This window comes from Tachypleus tridentatus, chromosome 13, assembly GCF_004210375.1.
Source record: "Tachypleus tridentatus isolate NWPU-2018 chromosome 13, ASM421037v1, whole genome shotgun sequence".
Lineage (NCBI taxonomy): Eukaryota > Metazoa > Arthropoda > Merostomata > Xiphosura > Limulidae > Tachypleus > Tachypleus tridentatus.
In genome coordinates, this window is record NC_134837.1 from 201,951,384 (window position 1) to 201,968,219 (window position 16,836).

At 33.5% G+C, this 16,836-nt stretch overlaps 1 protein-coding gene across 3 annotated transcripts in view; it reads right to left on the reverse strand.

The window, feature by feature from the left end:
- LOC143237594 (glycine receptor subunit alpha-2-like) overlaps nucleotides 1-16,528 on the reverse strand; it is a 35,638-nt gene extending 19,110 nt beyond the window's left edge. Inside the window, exons 1-3 of one of the 3 annotated variants that reach the window (XM_076477028.1) lie at nucleotides 16,399-16,528; nucleotides 8,212-9,204; nucleotides 1,779-1,870 (exon numbers count right to left, since the gene is read on the reverse strand). In XM_076477028.1, the coding sequence (XP_076333143.1) occupies nucleotides 1,779-1,870; nucleotides 8,212-9,204; nucleotides 16,399-16,481 (1,168 nt within the window). In that variant the 5' untranslated portion in view covers nucleotides 16,482-16,528. Of the gene's footprint in view, nucleotides 1-1,778; nucleotides 1,871-8,211; nucleotides 9,205-16,086; nucleotides 16,179-16,398 lie in introns of those variants that run through there. The other 2 variants (XM_076477029.1, XM_076477030.1) reach the window with 2 other exon arrangements.
- Nucleotides 16,529-16,836: the final 308 nt, after the last annotated feature.

Below are 16,836 nucleotides of genomic sequence, written 5' to 3' on the forward strand. Positions count from 1 at the left end.
TTGGTAAAGATGTTAAATTATTGAGAGTACTGTGGTGTGAGTTGGTAAAGATGTTAAATTATTGAGAGTACTGTGGTGTGAGTTGGTAAAGATGTTAAATTATTGAGAGTACTGTGGTGTGAGTTGGTAAAGATGTTAAATTATTGAGTGTACTGTGGTGTGAGTTGATAAAGATGTTAAATTTTTGAGAGTACTGTGGTGTGAGTTGGTAAAGATGTTAAATTATTGAAAGTACTGTGGTGTGAGTTGGTAAAGATGTTTTATACATGAAACTTACAATACTCTTCATCTACTTATCTTGTCATGGTTTTATTTTGTATTCCAGCCATTTTATAAGTGATTGTGTTTGGTATTAGAATGGCTCTAAAGTACAACAGTTTTGTTAGCATGTTAATTGTGTTTGTGTTATGCTTTTTAATGGCACGTGCATCAAATTACGTGCTAACTAAGACTTCTAACGAAAAATAAGATGGAAGGAAAAGTATACAGATTTGTGTATGTGTAAAACATAAGAAAGAAACTGGAACACTGAACATTGTTTTAACAGGAGAACTTTGTAAGTGAATTAAACGATTTTTTTTCTTATGTCACGAAGAAAACCAGGAAAATATAAACATTTTAAATCTAAAGATATCCATACAATAAAAATCATTGGAAACAGAGCATACAAATATAAAGTAATACTTAAATCACACATAATTTATACATACGTCCATGATATAGAACATAAATAAATAAATAAAACTAGCAAGTTAAAAAGGTGTATATTTTATAACTATGTTATAAGAGATGTAACAGAGGAAATAAATTATATTTCAAACCTTTCAAAAATATTTCAAAAAATTGTTAGGAAATTTAAAGCTAATGTAAGTGAGAAGAAAGAATACATACAAAAAAGAGACTTAAATACACAGAAAACAGGAAAATTTATGTACATATAACACTTCTAATACACAGAAAACGGTAAAGAGAGTACATAAAACACACAGAAAATCGTTCATACAATTCTAAATACACAGAATATAGTAATACTTACGTTCATACAACATTAAATACACAGTATATTGTGATACTTATGTTCATACAACATTCTAAATACACAGAATATAGTAATACTTACGTTCATACAACACTAAATACACAGAATATAGTAATACTTACGTTCGTACAACATTCTACATACGTAGAACACAGTAAAAGTTTAAACAAAACATATTCCAGAAGTTAAATTGATTGAGTCTGTAGAAAGAGAAAATCTCAAAGAAAACATAACAGAAATATTCAAATCAACTTTGTTTGAAATCCAGGAAGGAAGATTAAATTATTCAGCAAACCTTACAATATCATTTATTACTGAAATGGTATTTTTCTATGAAATCTAATTATGTACAGTTGCAGGGAATCTTAACTTATCCATCCTTCTTTGAATGTACACAAACTTGCTGGCCTACCATTTTTTGTTAGGAGGTACAGAAACTCACTTACTGAATTACCATCTATCTTTGGAAGTATAGAATTTTACACTGACTCACCATCTTTCTTGGAAGGTATAGATGTTCACTTATCGACTCACCATCCTCGTTGGGAGATAGAGATGTTCACTTTGTGACTCACCATCTTTCTTGGGAGATATAAATGTTCACTTTGTGATTTACCATTTTTCGTGAGAGGTATAGATGTTCATTTATCGACTCACCATCTTTCTTGGAAGGTATAGATGTTCATTTATCAACTCACCATTTTTATTGGGAGATACAGTCATTCACATATTTACTCACCATCTTTCTTGGGAGGTAGATGTTTATCGTACGTTTTTCGATCCACAGGTAAAATGTCCTTCAGCTCTATCAGTGAAGGTTTTTTATCTGGGCTGCAAGATAAAGTTTTAGGAATAAATCGTCGAGATGAACTCGTCCATCTTAAAGAGGCAGAAACAAAAAAGAACTTTAGAAACGTATTTAACAACATTTCCTTGTTTTCACAATACAGAATGAAGGGCTAGATGCAAATCATAAAGGAAACAAAGAAATATAAAATCACTTGTTTTGTTCTGGAACCTTCACACAAAGTTATACAAAGGCATAGGTAATGTTGAACTGATATACTAGAGGGAAGACATCTAATCAACAGCAATTCTTGGACTGTTATAGTTATAAATTACCCATGACCACTCGGGTTTACATTCCAAGCGAAGACTAACCAAGAAATGCAATTCATGACATTGCAAGTTTGGTAAATGAAAAAGCTGTGAACACAGCACATACATTTCAAGAACAATAGCAATTTACAATATTTTATGTTTGTTATGAAGTACTACACGATGCCACAATACCAATCACAATATACTACAACAGAATTTACTGTATATTTTACAAGTATTAATTATGTTACAATACATGTATAATATGTGATATGAAAGTACTAGATCATTTGATAGAAGTGGTTTTACATCTACACAGACTATAATGTTCAATGGTATTCATCTATTGTTCTGTCTTGTTTGTAACTGACAGTTAGTGTTTCTGCTTATATTCTAGAATGTAAACGGTATTCGAATATTATTATGTCTCTTGGTAACTGACAGTTGGTGTTTCTGCTTATGTTCTAGAATGTAAATGGTGTTCGAATACTCTTCTGCCTCTTGGTAACTGAGTGTTAGTGTTTCTGCTCATGTTATAAAATGTAAATGGTGTTTGTCTATCATCATGTCTCTTAGTTGTCTGCTCATGTTACAGAATGTAAATGGTGTTTGTCTAGTATTCTGTCTCTTGGTAACTGGCTGTTAGTGTTTCTGCTCATGTTCTAGAATATAAATGGTGTTTGTCTAGTATTCTGTCTCTTGGTAACTGACTGTTAGTGTTTCTGCTCATGTTCTAGAATATAAATGGTGTTTGTCTAGTATTCTGTCTCTTGGTAACTGACTGTTAGTGTTTCTACTTATGTTCTAGAATATAAATGGTGTTTGTCTAGTATTCTGTCTCTTGGTAACTGACTGTTAGTGTTTCTGCTCATGTTCTAAAATGTAAATGGTGTTTGTCTAGTATCCTGTCTCTTGGTAACTGACTGTTAGTGTTTCTACTTATGTTCTAGAATATAAATGGTGTTTGTCAAGTATCCTGTCTCTTGGTAACTGACTGTTAGTGTTTCTGCTCATGTTCTAGAATGTAAATGGTGTTTGTCAAGTATCCTGTCTCTTGGTAACTGACTGTTAGTGTTTCTGCTCATGTTCTAGAATGTAAATGGTGTTTGTCTAGTATTCTGTCTCTTGGTAACTGACTGTTAGTGTTTCTGCTCATGTTCTAGAATATAAATGGTGTTTGTCTAGTATTCTGTCTCTTGGTAACTGACTGTTAGTGTTTCTGCTCATGTTCTAGAATATAAATGGTGTTTGTCAAGTATCCTGTCTCTTGGTAACTGACTGTTAGTGTTTCTGCTCATGTTCTAGAATGTAAATGGTGTTTGTCTAGTATTCTGTCTCTTGGTAACTGACTGTTAGTGTTTCTGCTCATGTTCTAGAATATAAATGGTGTTTGTCTAATATTCTGTCTCTTGGTAACTGACTGTTAGTGTTTCTGCTCATGTTCTAGAATGTAAATGGTGTTTGTCTAGTATTCTGTCTCTTGGTAACTGACTGTTAGTGTTTCTGCTCATGTTCTAGAATGTAAATGGTGTTTGTCTAGTAGTTACTCTTTCACCTCTTTGTTAAATGTTCTTCTGTTATTCCTGGTATTGGTTTTATTGTTCAGTTTGTCTGTCATTCCTGTAGCTCCCTCTGTCATTCTTTCTATATACTGTCAACATCGTATAAAAATCTTAGTTGTAATTGGCAGGGTTTTATGATGTTTAATTGTTGACATTCAAATGATCTCTGTTGGGATCAATAGATATTCTCCAAGAAACTAAGTAATAAAAAATTATATGTCTTAATATATAGTTTTATTGTTGCAACTTAAAGACTAACAAATTATCAAATATTACTTTAAGTTTATAAACAAATTATTTGTCACCGAATAACCACAGTTTCAATTTAGCTTCTTTTTAGATTCCATACGTAAAATGAATGACGTATGATCTTCTACACTTAAACTCATTAACAAACCTAAAACTACACAATATTTAAAGAGTACACAGTAGCGTACATTCACTGGCTATTTATTAACAATTCGATTCTGATTATACATTCACTAAGGCTCCAGTGACAAAATTTTTGGGGTTACAACTCTGCAGTGACAAAACACAGATAGCCCTTGTGTAGCTTTGTGCAAAATTCAAAAACAAACAGTTAAGTTACTCAATGGGCTAGTTAGCACAACTTTTGGGCTACTCTTTTACCAATGAATAATGGGACTGACCATCACATTATAACGCTCGCATGACTGAAAAGGCGAGCATATTTGATGTGACGGGGATTCAAACACGCGACCCTCGGATTACGAGTCGAACGCCTTAACCCACCTGCCCGTGCCGGGCCTCAGTAACTTACCTACAAACAAATAAATATTTACTAAGATTTTGTGAATTCAAAACCACTTACCTTTTGTCTGTAGTGACGGTGGATTTGATATTATTTATATAACATTTTAATGTTTTCAGTTTGCATCATTTAAAAACATAACAACAATTACAAGTATCATCCTGACTTTCAACACATCATATAAACATTGTTGTTGTTTTGAATAAAGCACAAAGCTACACAATGGGCTATCTATGCTCTGCCCACCATGGGTATCGAAACCCGGTTTTTAGCGTTGTAAGTCTGCAGACATACTGCTGAGCCACTGGGGGGCTCATATAAACATACACAAACAAATTAAAAACATTTATAACAGAGACCAACACAATATGTGCCTAAACTTTAATAAAACATAATTCTTGGTTTTGATTTTCACAATGTTCTAAGTAGTTTCCAACCTTTTGCAAAATACTAAAACGTCTGCTCTTCCTTTCATGTAATACACTTGTGAATAATACGTCTTAGAACCCAAAATTATAATAAATAATAGTTGGGTCTGTATATATGTATATTTTAACGTCAGCTAGAAAGTCGGTCGGTGTCTTTGTGAGATGTTTTTACCGTCTGGTTCCGTCCATCAAAACTTAAATCTCTAACCATTTTTACTTATACTCTTTATTGTAGCATCTTACCAAATACATAAAGTCATATTGTTGATAATGTTTACAATAATAATAATAATAATAAAGTACAAATTAATATTAAAATACCTTCATTTGTAAAGTTATTTCCAATCCAGATTATAAAAGTAATTGTTGAGTACAAGTCATAATAAAACTAAGATGTTTAAAGCTAATATTGGTAATATCTTATATTCCATTTAGAACTTTGAGTCTAAATAAGAACTACTTTACTGTTTTACATGTTGTTTCATTCTTTTCTCTATGAACATACTCACTGACCCGGCCTGTTTGTTAAACCATTTGACTCCCATTCTGAGTGGCCCATGTTCAAATCCCCGTCACCATATATGCTCGCTCTTTCAACCTGAGGGTGTTATAATGTTACTGGCAATCCCACTATTTGGTTGGAAGGTTGCATTGACTGCCTGCCATCTTCTGTCTATCACTATTAAATTATGTGGGCTAATGCAGATAACCCTTATATAGCAAATGTATCGTCACACACAGACAAATCTAGAATAATTTTTGTAAGTATTGTTGTGGTAAAGCTAAAGAAGTGTCAGTAATTGAAATGTTTTAATTAAAAAAGAAAATATAATTTTTTTAACTTTCATTAACACAAAAGACAAGAAAATCTTAAAGTATTGTTCATTCAACGTGTTTATAACTTTATTCAGAATATTAATTAAAGATCTACAAGAAACAACCTTGTAACACCTGGGGAAAATTAAATGTCCAAGATGGCTGCCACAAAAAATAAGTGGTAATTTCACGCCTTCTGCCAGTTACAGCAATAAGTTTGGTGTCTATGAATACATATTAAAAACCTTTTGAGGGTCAAAGAATCCTTTTACAATATTACTCTAATTTGTAGAGGAATTTATTTTTCCTTTACTGAATCGAATATGACCACCAGATGACTACAACTAATACATTAATGGCCACAATACGATTCATGTATCGTGATTATGATGTTTAATAAGTAGCTTTCAAATGTGGTAAATCTATTACTTAAGCCGAATCCTGGATGATTCCTTTTATTAGAGTATAAAAGTTATATTGTGGATATATGAAACCTATCACATTACCGATAATGTGTTAATAGACTGCATTAATTTTTTTCAGGCCAATGAGGACATGATTTACCTTTTCAAAAAATCACTGATTACTGTTACATTAGTTATTATCGTGTGAACATCCAAACCTGCTGTTGATTACTAAAACATTGATGGCTGACTGTTTCTTCAAGTGTGAACATCTAGAGAATCAACTGAGATTAGATTATCTAGTTAAGTACAATTTATTTAGTGTTTGTATCACTAAGCCTTAACACTTCATTACAACAACCAGACCCTTCATTTCTGATAAAACCCGAAGGAATGTTATCACAACAAGTAAGACTATAATTCCAAAGATAGACCATATTCGGATTCTTGACCACTGTTTAACAAAGAAATTAAAACCACATTACTCTAGGCATTTATAGATGGTCAACATTTAAGAAACAGTCACTGTCAGATCTTCATACAAGTTTTATTAGCATCTGATATTTTAGAAATGAAAACTTTATTCTTACTATAAATACATTTAATTGGTATATGAATAATGAAGTTTCCTGTATATTTTGAGACAAAGTTATTATATTTCTTTCATACTGATGACATGCAAATTTCAACTTCTTCTTTTCTCATTACTTCCACCCTGTACTAGAACATCATATTTAGGACTATGTTGTATTCTTCTAGCAGTAAGTCTTACGGTATATAACGCAAAATATCAGGTTTCTGTACCAACTTCACGCTTAATAATAGATAAAACGTATTGTCAACAGAACAACGCAGTACAATTGATACTGTAAAACTTCTTTCAATAATTAATGACATTAACGTAGTGTAATCTGTCAAACATGGCTTCAAGTAGTGTAATCTGTCAACCATAGAGGGTAACGACTCTTCAAGTAGCGTAATCTGTCAACCATGGAGAGTAACGACTCTTCAAGTAGCGTAACCTGTCAACCATGGAGGGTAACGACTCTTCACGTAGTGTAATCTATCAAACATGGCTTCAAGTAGTGTAATCTGTAAGCTATAGAGAATAACGACTCTTCACGTAGTGTAATCTGTCAACCATGGAGGATAACAACTCTTCACGTAGTGTAATCTGTCAATCATGGGGCATGACGACTCTTTACGTAGTGTAATCTGTCAACCATGGAGAATAACGACTCTTTAAGTAGCGTAATCTGCAACTATGGAGAATAACAACTCTTCACGTAGTGTAATCTGTCAAACATGGCTTCAAGTAGTGTAATCTGTCAGCTATGGAGGGTAACGACTCTTCAAGTAGTGTAACTTGTGAATCACGGGGGATAACGCCTCTTCAGGTAGTGTAATCTGTTAAACTTGGAGAATAGCGACTCTTCAAGTAGTGTAGTCTGTCAAAAATGGATGATTAATAACAGGATTATTGTATCTTCATTGTTTACAAATAATACTATAAAATATGTCACCTTATACATCAGTATTGTTCTTTCTAACAGACTGTGTTTTTTATTATAGGAATGCTTTACATTATTAAGACGATATGTAAAGCTACCAAATCCTAACTCCCGCTGTCCATAATTTTAAATATCTGAACTAGGGAAGACAAGCTAGTCAGTAGCGTCCGGTAGGACAATAAGTGATTGACTGTTACACTTATGATGCACACAAAGCATCAAGTGGTGGAATATTTTGTGATACTGCATGGATTCAAACCTGTATTGTTGCCTGTGAAATTCCAAGCTCCCAGCATCCCCCATCAAGCCCAAACAGGTAAAGTAGGAAGCAGTTTCGTTTAGTTGCTGTACGTATCAACAATCCAGTGGATATCATGTTACATTATCTTCTGAAACCTATATTATGATTCTGAAATTACACATATACTGGCGTAAAATATGAACTACCTATTAACCTTTATTTACTCTTGTTGTCTCTCATAACTCCAGTTTCTCACATTAACTAGCATTTCTTTACCTAATGCTGATGCCTCTAGTTAAAAACAACAACAAAACGATTATAATGTTAAACGACTTACCTGTGTTTTACACTTTCATCTCTGCTAGTTTCGTTTTCACTACTACATATTCCTTGTCCGAGTAGCTTTTCTTCAAACGCCATCATTCCTTTCTCATTTAACGTTCCATCGAAGAAGAACAGATAACCATTAACTTGACCGTTCTCCCAGAACGTGTTGAAGTGATCAATGAACTCTAGTCCCCTGTGTTCTGCATACCATTTCACCTCCGAGTTGATAAGGTTTGCTTTATTGTTGAAACTACTAAAATCGTCAGGTCTCGGCAGGATACTAGATATGGCAAATCCTACAGACGATGGATACAAAATCCTGTGGACGGTGTCAATTAGATGTTTCAATCGTTCGACTACTAATGAACTTGCTGCTGCTAGCTCTGGCACGATGTCGTTGGAACCCACGTGAACTATGATTTTAGCCACCTCTATTCCTTGTCCTATTAAATCGCCTACACGATCTTCGACATCTGCAACGGTCAGACCCTCATACGACTCGGTTTTCACTAGACAACGTTCGTATATGATTTCTCCTTCAATGAACTCTACTAATTCATCTCCAATAATGATAACATAATGATCAGTAGAAGGGTTATTTACGTCAGCTTCATGAGCCTCGGAAACCGACAACGTTGTTCGTTTCGTTGGCGAAATATCTTTGTTTGTGTACGAAATGGAATTGTTCGAAACCGCCATGCTATTATTAGAAAGTTCCCTAGAATGATTCAGTTGTCCAGCTACACTACTATTTTTGCTTTTGTTCTTCGGAAACATTTTTCTATGTCGACGTTTCGTATTCGGACAGACACAGTTCATGAGGGGATTCATCCTCGACTTCACGACCGAATCTTTAGACTTCGGAGACACAACAATGTGATCATTGTTTATCAACACGTTTCCTGGCCTAGCTTCCTGCATCAATTCCTGGCTGCTTGACCATGGTTGCCAAGGGGAAGAATACATTTTAGTTTCTTGGCTTGCACCATTGTTGGCATTATTTCTTAAAACAATAAACAAACCATAAGCATTTCATACTTTCACATCTTACTCAGTAAATCAACAAATATAACCAAAAGCATTTTACAGTTTCACATCTTAGTGAGTAAAAAACAAAAATAACCCTCACAATTCTATAGTTTTCACATCTTACTGATGGAATGAAACAAACATAACCATAAGAATTTTATAGTTTTCACATCTTACTAAGTAAAACAATAAATACAACCATGACAATATTAGTTTCACATCTTAGTGAGTAAAAAAACAAAAATAAACATCATAATTCTATAGTTTTCTCATCTTACTGAATAAAACAACAAATATTACGATGAAAATTTTATAGTTTTATATCTTACTAAGTAAAACAAGAAATATAACCCTCACAATTCTATAGTTGTCACATCATACTGATATAATGAAACAAAAATAGCCATAAGCATTTTACAGTTTCACATCTTAATGAGTAAAACAACAAATAAAACAATAGATATTTTATAGTTTCATATCTGACTGAGTAAAACAACAAATATAACCATAAGAATATTATTGTTTCACATCTTACTGTGTAAGATAACAAATATAACCATAAGCATTTAGTAGTTTCACATCAAACTGAATAAAACAACAAATATAACCATCAGAATTTTATAGTTTCACATCTTACTGAGTAAAACAACCAATATAACTATCAAAATATCATACTTTCACATCTTATAAAACAACAAATATAACCCTCATAATTCTATAGTTTTCACATCTAACTGAGTAAAACAGCAAAGATAACAATCAGAATTTTTTAATTTTCACATATTACTTAATATAACAACAAATATAACCTTCAGAATTCCATAGTTTCACATCTTACTGAGTAAAACAATGAATATAAACATCAGAATTTTATAGTTTGACATGTTACTGAGTAAAACAATAAATATAACCATAAGCATTTAATAGTTTCACATCTTACTGAGTAAAACAACAAATATAACCATTAGAATTTTATAGTTTCACATCTTATTAAGTAAAACAACAAATACAACCATAAACATTTCATAATTTTACATCTTACTGAGTAAAACAATAAATATAACCATCAGCATTTTAGTTTCACATCTGACTGAGTAAAACAATACATACCATCATCAGAATATTACAGTGTCACATCTTACTGAGTAAAACAACAAATATAACAATCAGAATTTTATAATTTTCACATATTACTTAGTAAAACAACAAATACAACCATCAGAATTGTGTAATTTCACATCTCACTGAGTAAACAATAAATATAACCATCAGAATATTATAGTCTCACATGTTACTGAGTAAAACAACAAATATAATCGTCAGAATTTTATTGTTTCATATCTTACTGAGTAAAAGAACAAATATAACTGTGAGAATATTATAATTTCACATCTTACTGAGTTAAACAACAAAAAGAACTATCAGAATTTTATAGTTTCACATCTTACTAAGTAAAACAACAAATACAAGTATTAGAATTCTACAGTTTTCACATTTTACTGAGTAAAAGAACAAATACAACTATCAGAATATTATAGTTTTCACATCTTACAAAGTAAAATTGTCAGTGTTTTCCTGAGTTTGAAAACGTTAATCTGTCTTTCAGATATAAGATGTGAAAACTCAATAATTTGTTCAAATGAGGCATTTGTTTCAATATCATAATTACCTATTACCAATTTACTCTAATACTGATGTCTAATTATTAAACGTTTTCACAGTTCTTTTGTTTTGTGTGAAGAAAAGGAGATGAAATGAAAATAAAATATTTTTTTAAGACTGAATAAGAATAAATCATGCACAACTGTTTATAAATGTAGTAATGATACATTTCTCTGAGTGAATTGTATCCATTAATTTTAGTATAGTTTTATTCACATAGTGAATTTTATAGTATTTGGAAGTTTGAAATATTCTTCATGACACTGTAAAAGAAAAGTTTTAAAAAGTTAGAAGAACAAAATATATACAGAATTATACAGTTCCACAAAGATTCTAGAAACGAATATTTTAAGATTAAATATTCACATTTTATTCTTTCCAAATGAACAAACAAAAATAGGTTTAATAACTTTTTAAAACGTGTGTCAATGTTATTTGAGTTCAACGTAAGTTGGGAGAAAACGTTTCTTACTTTGAACTAACTATATAATTTACAGGTCATTTAAGTCTAACTATATTGCGTGTAGATAAACTAAGCATAACTCCTTGCATTCATCAGTTAAGCTAATAATATCATGTGAAGGTCATTTAAGCCTCACAATACCATATACAAGTCAGTTAAGCATAACTACACTTTGTATAGATACACTACATGGCCAAAGGTACTTGGACACCCCTTCTAATTAGTGAGTTCGGCTATTTCAGCCACATCCAATGCTAACGCGTGTTTAAAATTAAGCATACAGCCATGCAATATCCACAGACAAACATTGGCAGTAGAATGAGTCGTACTGAAGAGCTCAGTGACTTTCAACGTGGCACTGTCATATGATGCCACCTTTCCAACAGATCCGTTCGTCATATTTCTGCCCTTCTAGGGCTGCCCCGGCCAACTGTAAGTGTTGTTATTGTGAAGGGGAAACGTCTAGGAGCAACAACAGCTCAGCCACGAAGTGGCAGACCACGCAAGTTCACAGAACGGTACCGCAGAGTGCTGAAGCGCGTAAAAATGTCTGTCCACAGATGCAACACTCATTACCGAGTTCCAAACTGCCTCTGGAAGCAACGTCAGCACAAGAACTGTTCGTCGGGAGCTTCATAAAATGGGTTTCCATAGCCAAGCAGCAGCACACAAGCCTAACATCAACCATGTGCAATGTCAAGCATTGGTTGGAGGAGTGTAAAACACACTGCCATTAGACTCTGGAGCAGTGGAAACACGTTCTCTGGAGTGATGAATCACACTTCACTATCTGGAATTCTAACGGAAGAATCTGGGTTTGGCAGATGCCACGAGAACGCTACCTGCCTGAATGCATAGTGCCAACTGTAAAGTTTTGTGAAGGAGAAATAATGGCCTAGGGCTATTTTTCATAGTTTGGGCTAGGCTCTTTAGTTCCATAAAAGAAAATATTAGTGCTACAGAATACAATGATATTCTAGAGAATTGTGTGCTTCCAACTTTGTGGCAACAGTTTGGAGAAAGCCTTTTTTTGTTTCAGCATGGCAATGCCCCCTTGCACAAAGCGAGGTCCAAAAAGATATGGTTTGCCGATATTGGTGTGGAAGAACTTGACTGGTCTGCACAGAGCCCTGACCTCAACCCCATCGAACACCTTTGGGATGAATTGGAACGCCGACTGCGAGCCAAGCCTTCTTGCCCGACATCAGTGCCTGACCTCATTAATGCTCTTGTGGCTGAATAGGAGCGAATATCTGCAGCCTCGTTCCAAAATCTAGTGAAAAGCCTTCCCAGAAGAGTGGAGTCTGTTATAGCAGCAAAGGGGGGACCAACTCCATATTAATGTTCATGTTTTTTGGAATGACATGCTCAACAAGCACATATGGGTGTGATGGTCGGGTGTCTACATACTTTTGGCCATGTAGTGTAAGTTAAATCTAACTATAAAGTTTATAGGTAACTTAAGTATAAAAATAATAATTTTAGTTCAAACAGCACCAATTCTAGTTCTATGTGGCAATATAATACTGCGCCGTCGCCTTAAAAAAACACGACACAGAAGTTTGTCCTGGTTTAGTTTTTCTGTACCAACTAACAATTCAACATTAACCTTCGTTATACTGAACTATCTCTATTGAAACAAGTAAACGTTTCTGTTGGTACTTCTGAAAAATATACTTAGTGAGGTCCTACTCCCACAGTCAAATTTCATAAAATATAACTATTCTTGTTCAACATTCCAGTTCTTACGAAGCAAAGATGTTAGCATGCCAATCTGTGGATTTCTTCTTCATGTCCCATTAAAGACAAAAAATTCACATTTTGCACTATCAGTAAGAGAGTGTCTTATACAAGTGGAGGTTAAAATCACACTATTCGGTCTAACAAGGGTTGATGGTGGATAGTGCTAACTGGCTTCCTTGTAATTTATCACTTCAAAACTAGGAATGACTTGTGTAACGTCGACAAATAAATCCGTTCTTATGTAGAAAGGCTTCAAAAAATATGCATACCCTCACATTGTTCTTCTGAGGAGTAAAAATTAAAACTAACAACACTATCATGTTGTCAAGGAAAACTCAATGAAGATTTTTTAGAGTTATAAGTGGCACGCTAGTTAGAAAGTAAGGCTGAGTCCCAACTCACACACCAGTTTATGAAATTTTGACACTCTATATTTCCTATCCTGATTCCCCGCCTCAAATTTACTGCAAATCATTATACATTAAGTTTACTGTAACATATGTTATTCATAATTTTCAGTGGTTTATTTAATTAAATTTGTATTTTCAATTATTATAAGGATATCTGACCATAAGACAGCACCCAACCACCTACACTGAATAATTGACCGTGACTTTTAATACATCCACAGCTTAAAGTGCAAATAACATTTTTGGTGTTGCACATATTCAATCTCAGCTTGCTAGTTGTGAAATCTCGCGTGCTAGAAAACAACCAACTGAATCAAGAAATTTCACTTACTTCGTAGAAGTGGAGATTTTACTCATATTAAGAAAATAGGTTTTGTTATTATTAAGTAAGTTAGAACGTTATAGTAAGGATCGACAAGGATCCCAAATAATTTACTCACAAAAAAAAAAATCCTAAGTGAAAAACTGAAGATTCAAAGTATTGGTTACGATATATTATGTAGATATATACTCACAATACGTATAAAATGTCGCCAATATTTCCGATATAACAATATACAATTTTCTAAAATAGTAATTTTTCATCTATTACCTAGCTTCCCAATCACGTCAGTGGAGCTAGCCCCGAGACGGCTCGGACTATTGCTAAAAGATTCTCCGGCTCACTTGACTGGTCTGTGTATATCTGCATATACAGATATTTTTATAAACTGTAAACATGTCATGCATGAACTTAAATATCTTTCAAAACACATTATAAGATTAAATCCCTACTTTGACAGCTTTATACACTTATCTGTAGGCGTAAATAAGGATTACGTTTAGTGTTTCAGGTGTAAATTTTGTGAGCTATATAATATTGATCAGGTCTGTATGTAGAACTGGAGTCACAATTTTCAACCGAATCGACATTTAATTCATGTGGGCTAAATAATTAGAGCAGAAACCTGCAAAGTTCAACTATTGAACCAATGACCAGAAGGAAGGCAGCCGTCCAACAAGAACTGCTACCACTAGGTCTTTGTCCACTTCTTTGAACAGAAAAAAGAGCATTACCTGTCACAGTTAAGCTACTCCAACTTTAGTCTCTCGGTTCGCAGCCCAGCACATTAGCTACAATGCCACTGTTTTTTGTTTTTTGTAGCATAAACTATTACAATTAAGTCAACTGTGTGTCTCCCATAATATGAAACCTATCTTAAGAAGTCTTTAAGTGTAATTACCCGGAATGTAAAACCTGCCACGAGAGAAAAGGCTTTCAACATTTTGAAATGTGTTTACAACGTCACTGTAAAAAACAAGCTATTTCAGAAAAATTCACTTCCAAAGATATATTTTACTTTATGCTAAAATATTCATAAATCGATTTCACACGAGTTACAGAAACAACACAAATTGAAATATTGCGTTCAAAAATTTAAATGAAGTCTTGCCAAAATAGTTTTCCAAATGCATCATATATTTCTAAAAAAACATAAAACTAGCTTTAGCATCTGGTCACACCACAGAACGTTCATAATCTTCAGAACCTTAGTACATTTAAAACTAGAATTAAAAATACAAATTATATGTACATCGTTTCTCTTATACAGTAACACATAAGCTTGAACGATTGCTGAATTTATGTGAGTACAGCTAATAAAAGAGGTAACTGAACAACGTCACATTCGAAACTAAAGGATTTATTTGTTTACTGAATTTCGCCATAAGTCACTCCAGAGCTATATGCACTATCCGTCCTTAATTTTGGAGTGACAATTTACAAAGAAGGCAGCTAGTCGACATCATCCACCGGTTACTGTTTTACAAACAAATAAAGCTGAAAGAGAGGATATTTTCGGTGACAGAATTCGAATCTGCTGAATACAGGAGTGTTAACGTTAGTTAGGCTTGCTCGAACACCAATCCACGTCTAGAGGAGAGTTAACGTTAGTTAGGCAACTCGCATATTGCGAGACGAGTATCTTAACCTTAGGCCACGAAACTAAAGAAGTAGAGGTTTAAACCATACAAATAAGTCGTTTCAAGGACGTAGAAAACAAAGAATAGACGAATGGATTCCAGGAAATGAGCCAGTAATACAAAGTTGGGCTTATTTCTTTTCAACAAAACACAGACCTTTCTCTCTTCACAAAGAATCGTTGAGTAAGTTATCGGAAAGCTAAGTTCTTATTTAAACAAAAAAAAAAATCACAAGATAGTGATCTTTCCATCGGCCTGAGGTCACATACACTTTTCAGAATACTGGGGTGATAGTTCAGCCTGAGGTCACATACACTTTTTACAAAAACACAAATAGCGACAGCAAGTCCTTTAGCACCAACAAAAAAACTTATTCAAGTACTGACCAGTAAAAACTTAGCTAACTTTGAGGAATTCAATTTTTATTTCTATATGTTGCCAAGAATCCTACTAATAACGTCTTGCTCTCCCAGTGGTAAATTAAAGATCTACAACGTTAACAATTAGGTTTCAATACGTGTAATTGGCAGAACACAGATAGCCCATTGGGTAGATTTGCTCTTAGTAACAAAACAAACAAAGTATAATGATTAATGTCCGATAATATATCACATACCTTAAAAAAGCTACGCCATTTTAAAACTGTGTTCAGTTTCGTTCGTAATATTTACGAACGAAAACACTGTTAACAGCCAGAGTACACGGCTGGCGAAACAATGCATTTGAAACTTTATAATTAGAGACATAGGAAGAACATACTTGATTAGATACACTCATTATCAGCTTGACCTTTACTTTCGTTTTACGGATGTAGTTTGCTCATATGTAAAGTTAATATTAATTACATCTACACATATTTCCATAAATTACTTTCGTCTACAAAAAATAAATAAATACATAAAAATAATACAATGATTTTGACAGCTACCTATGACTGGCAGGATGAGACCTCTTTGAAACACTGGCTAATAACAGCCACGTGACCATCAAGTGTACCACCCATTCGTTCATTCCTTCTTCTTTACACTTGTACTGGGAATCGATATTGCTAAAGTCTGGAACAAAGAGATTACGATGTCAGCAAACTGATTTTCAAACATTAAATCTTGAGTACACTAGAAACTCAGGGATAACTGTGTCAGCAAAACTAAGTTGTATATGATTACAATGTCTTTCAGTAAACATTTAATTTAATAACGTCATTACACTGTTCTCTGATTGTTGGCGTGTGTATCTGAAAGGTATTTATGTACATATAGTCAGTGTAACTATTTATGTGTAAACATAGTCGATTTAAGATTAATCTAGCACAAGCACCAACCCCACTATATACTTTTTACATGTCCACTAACCACTCTTAAAGAGA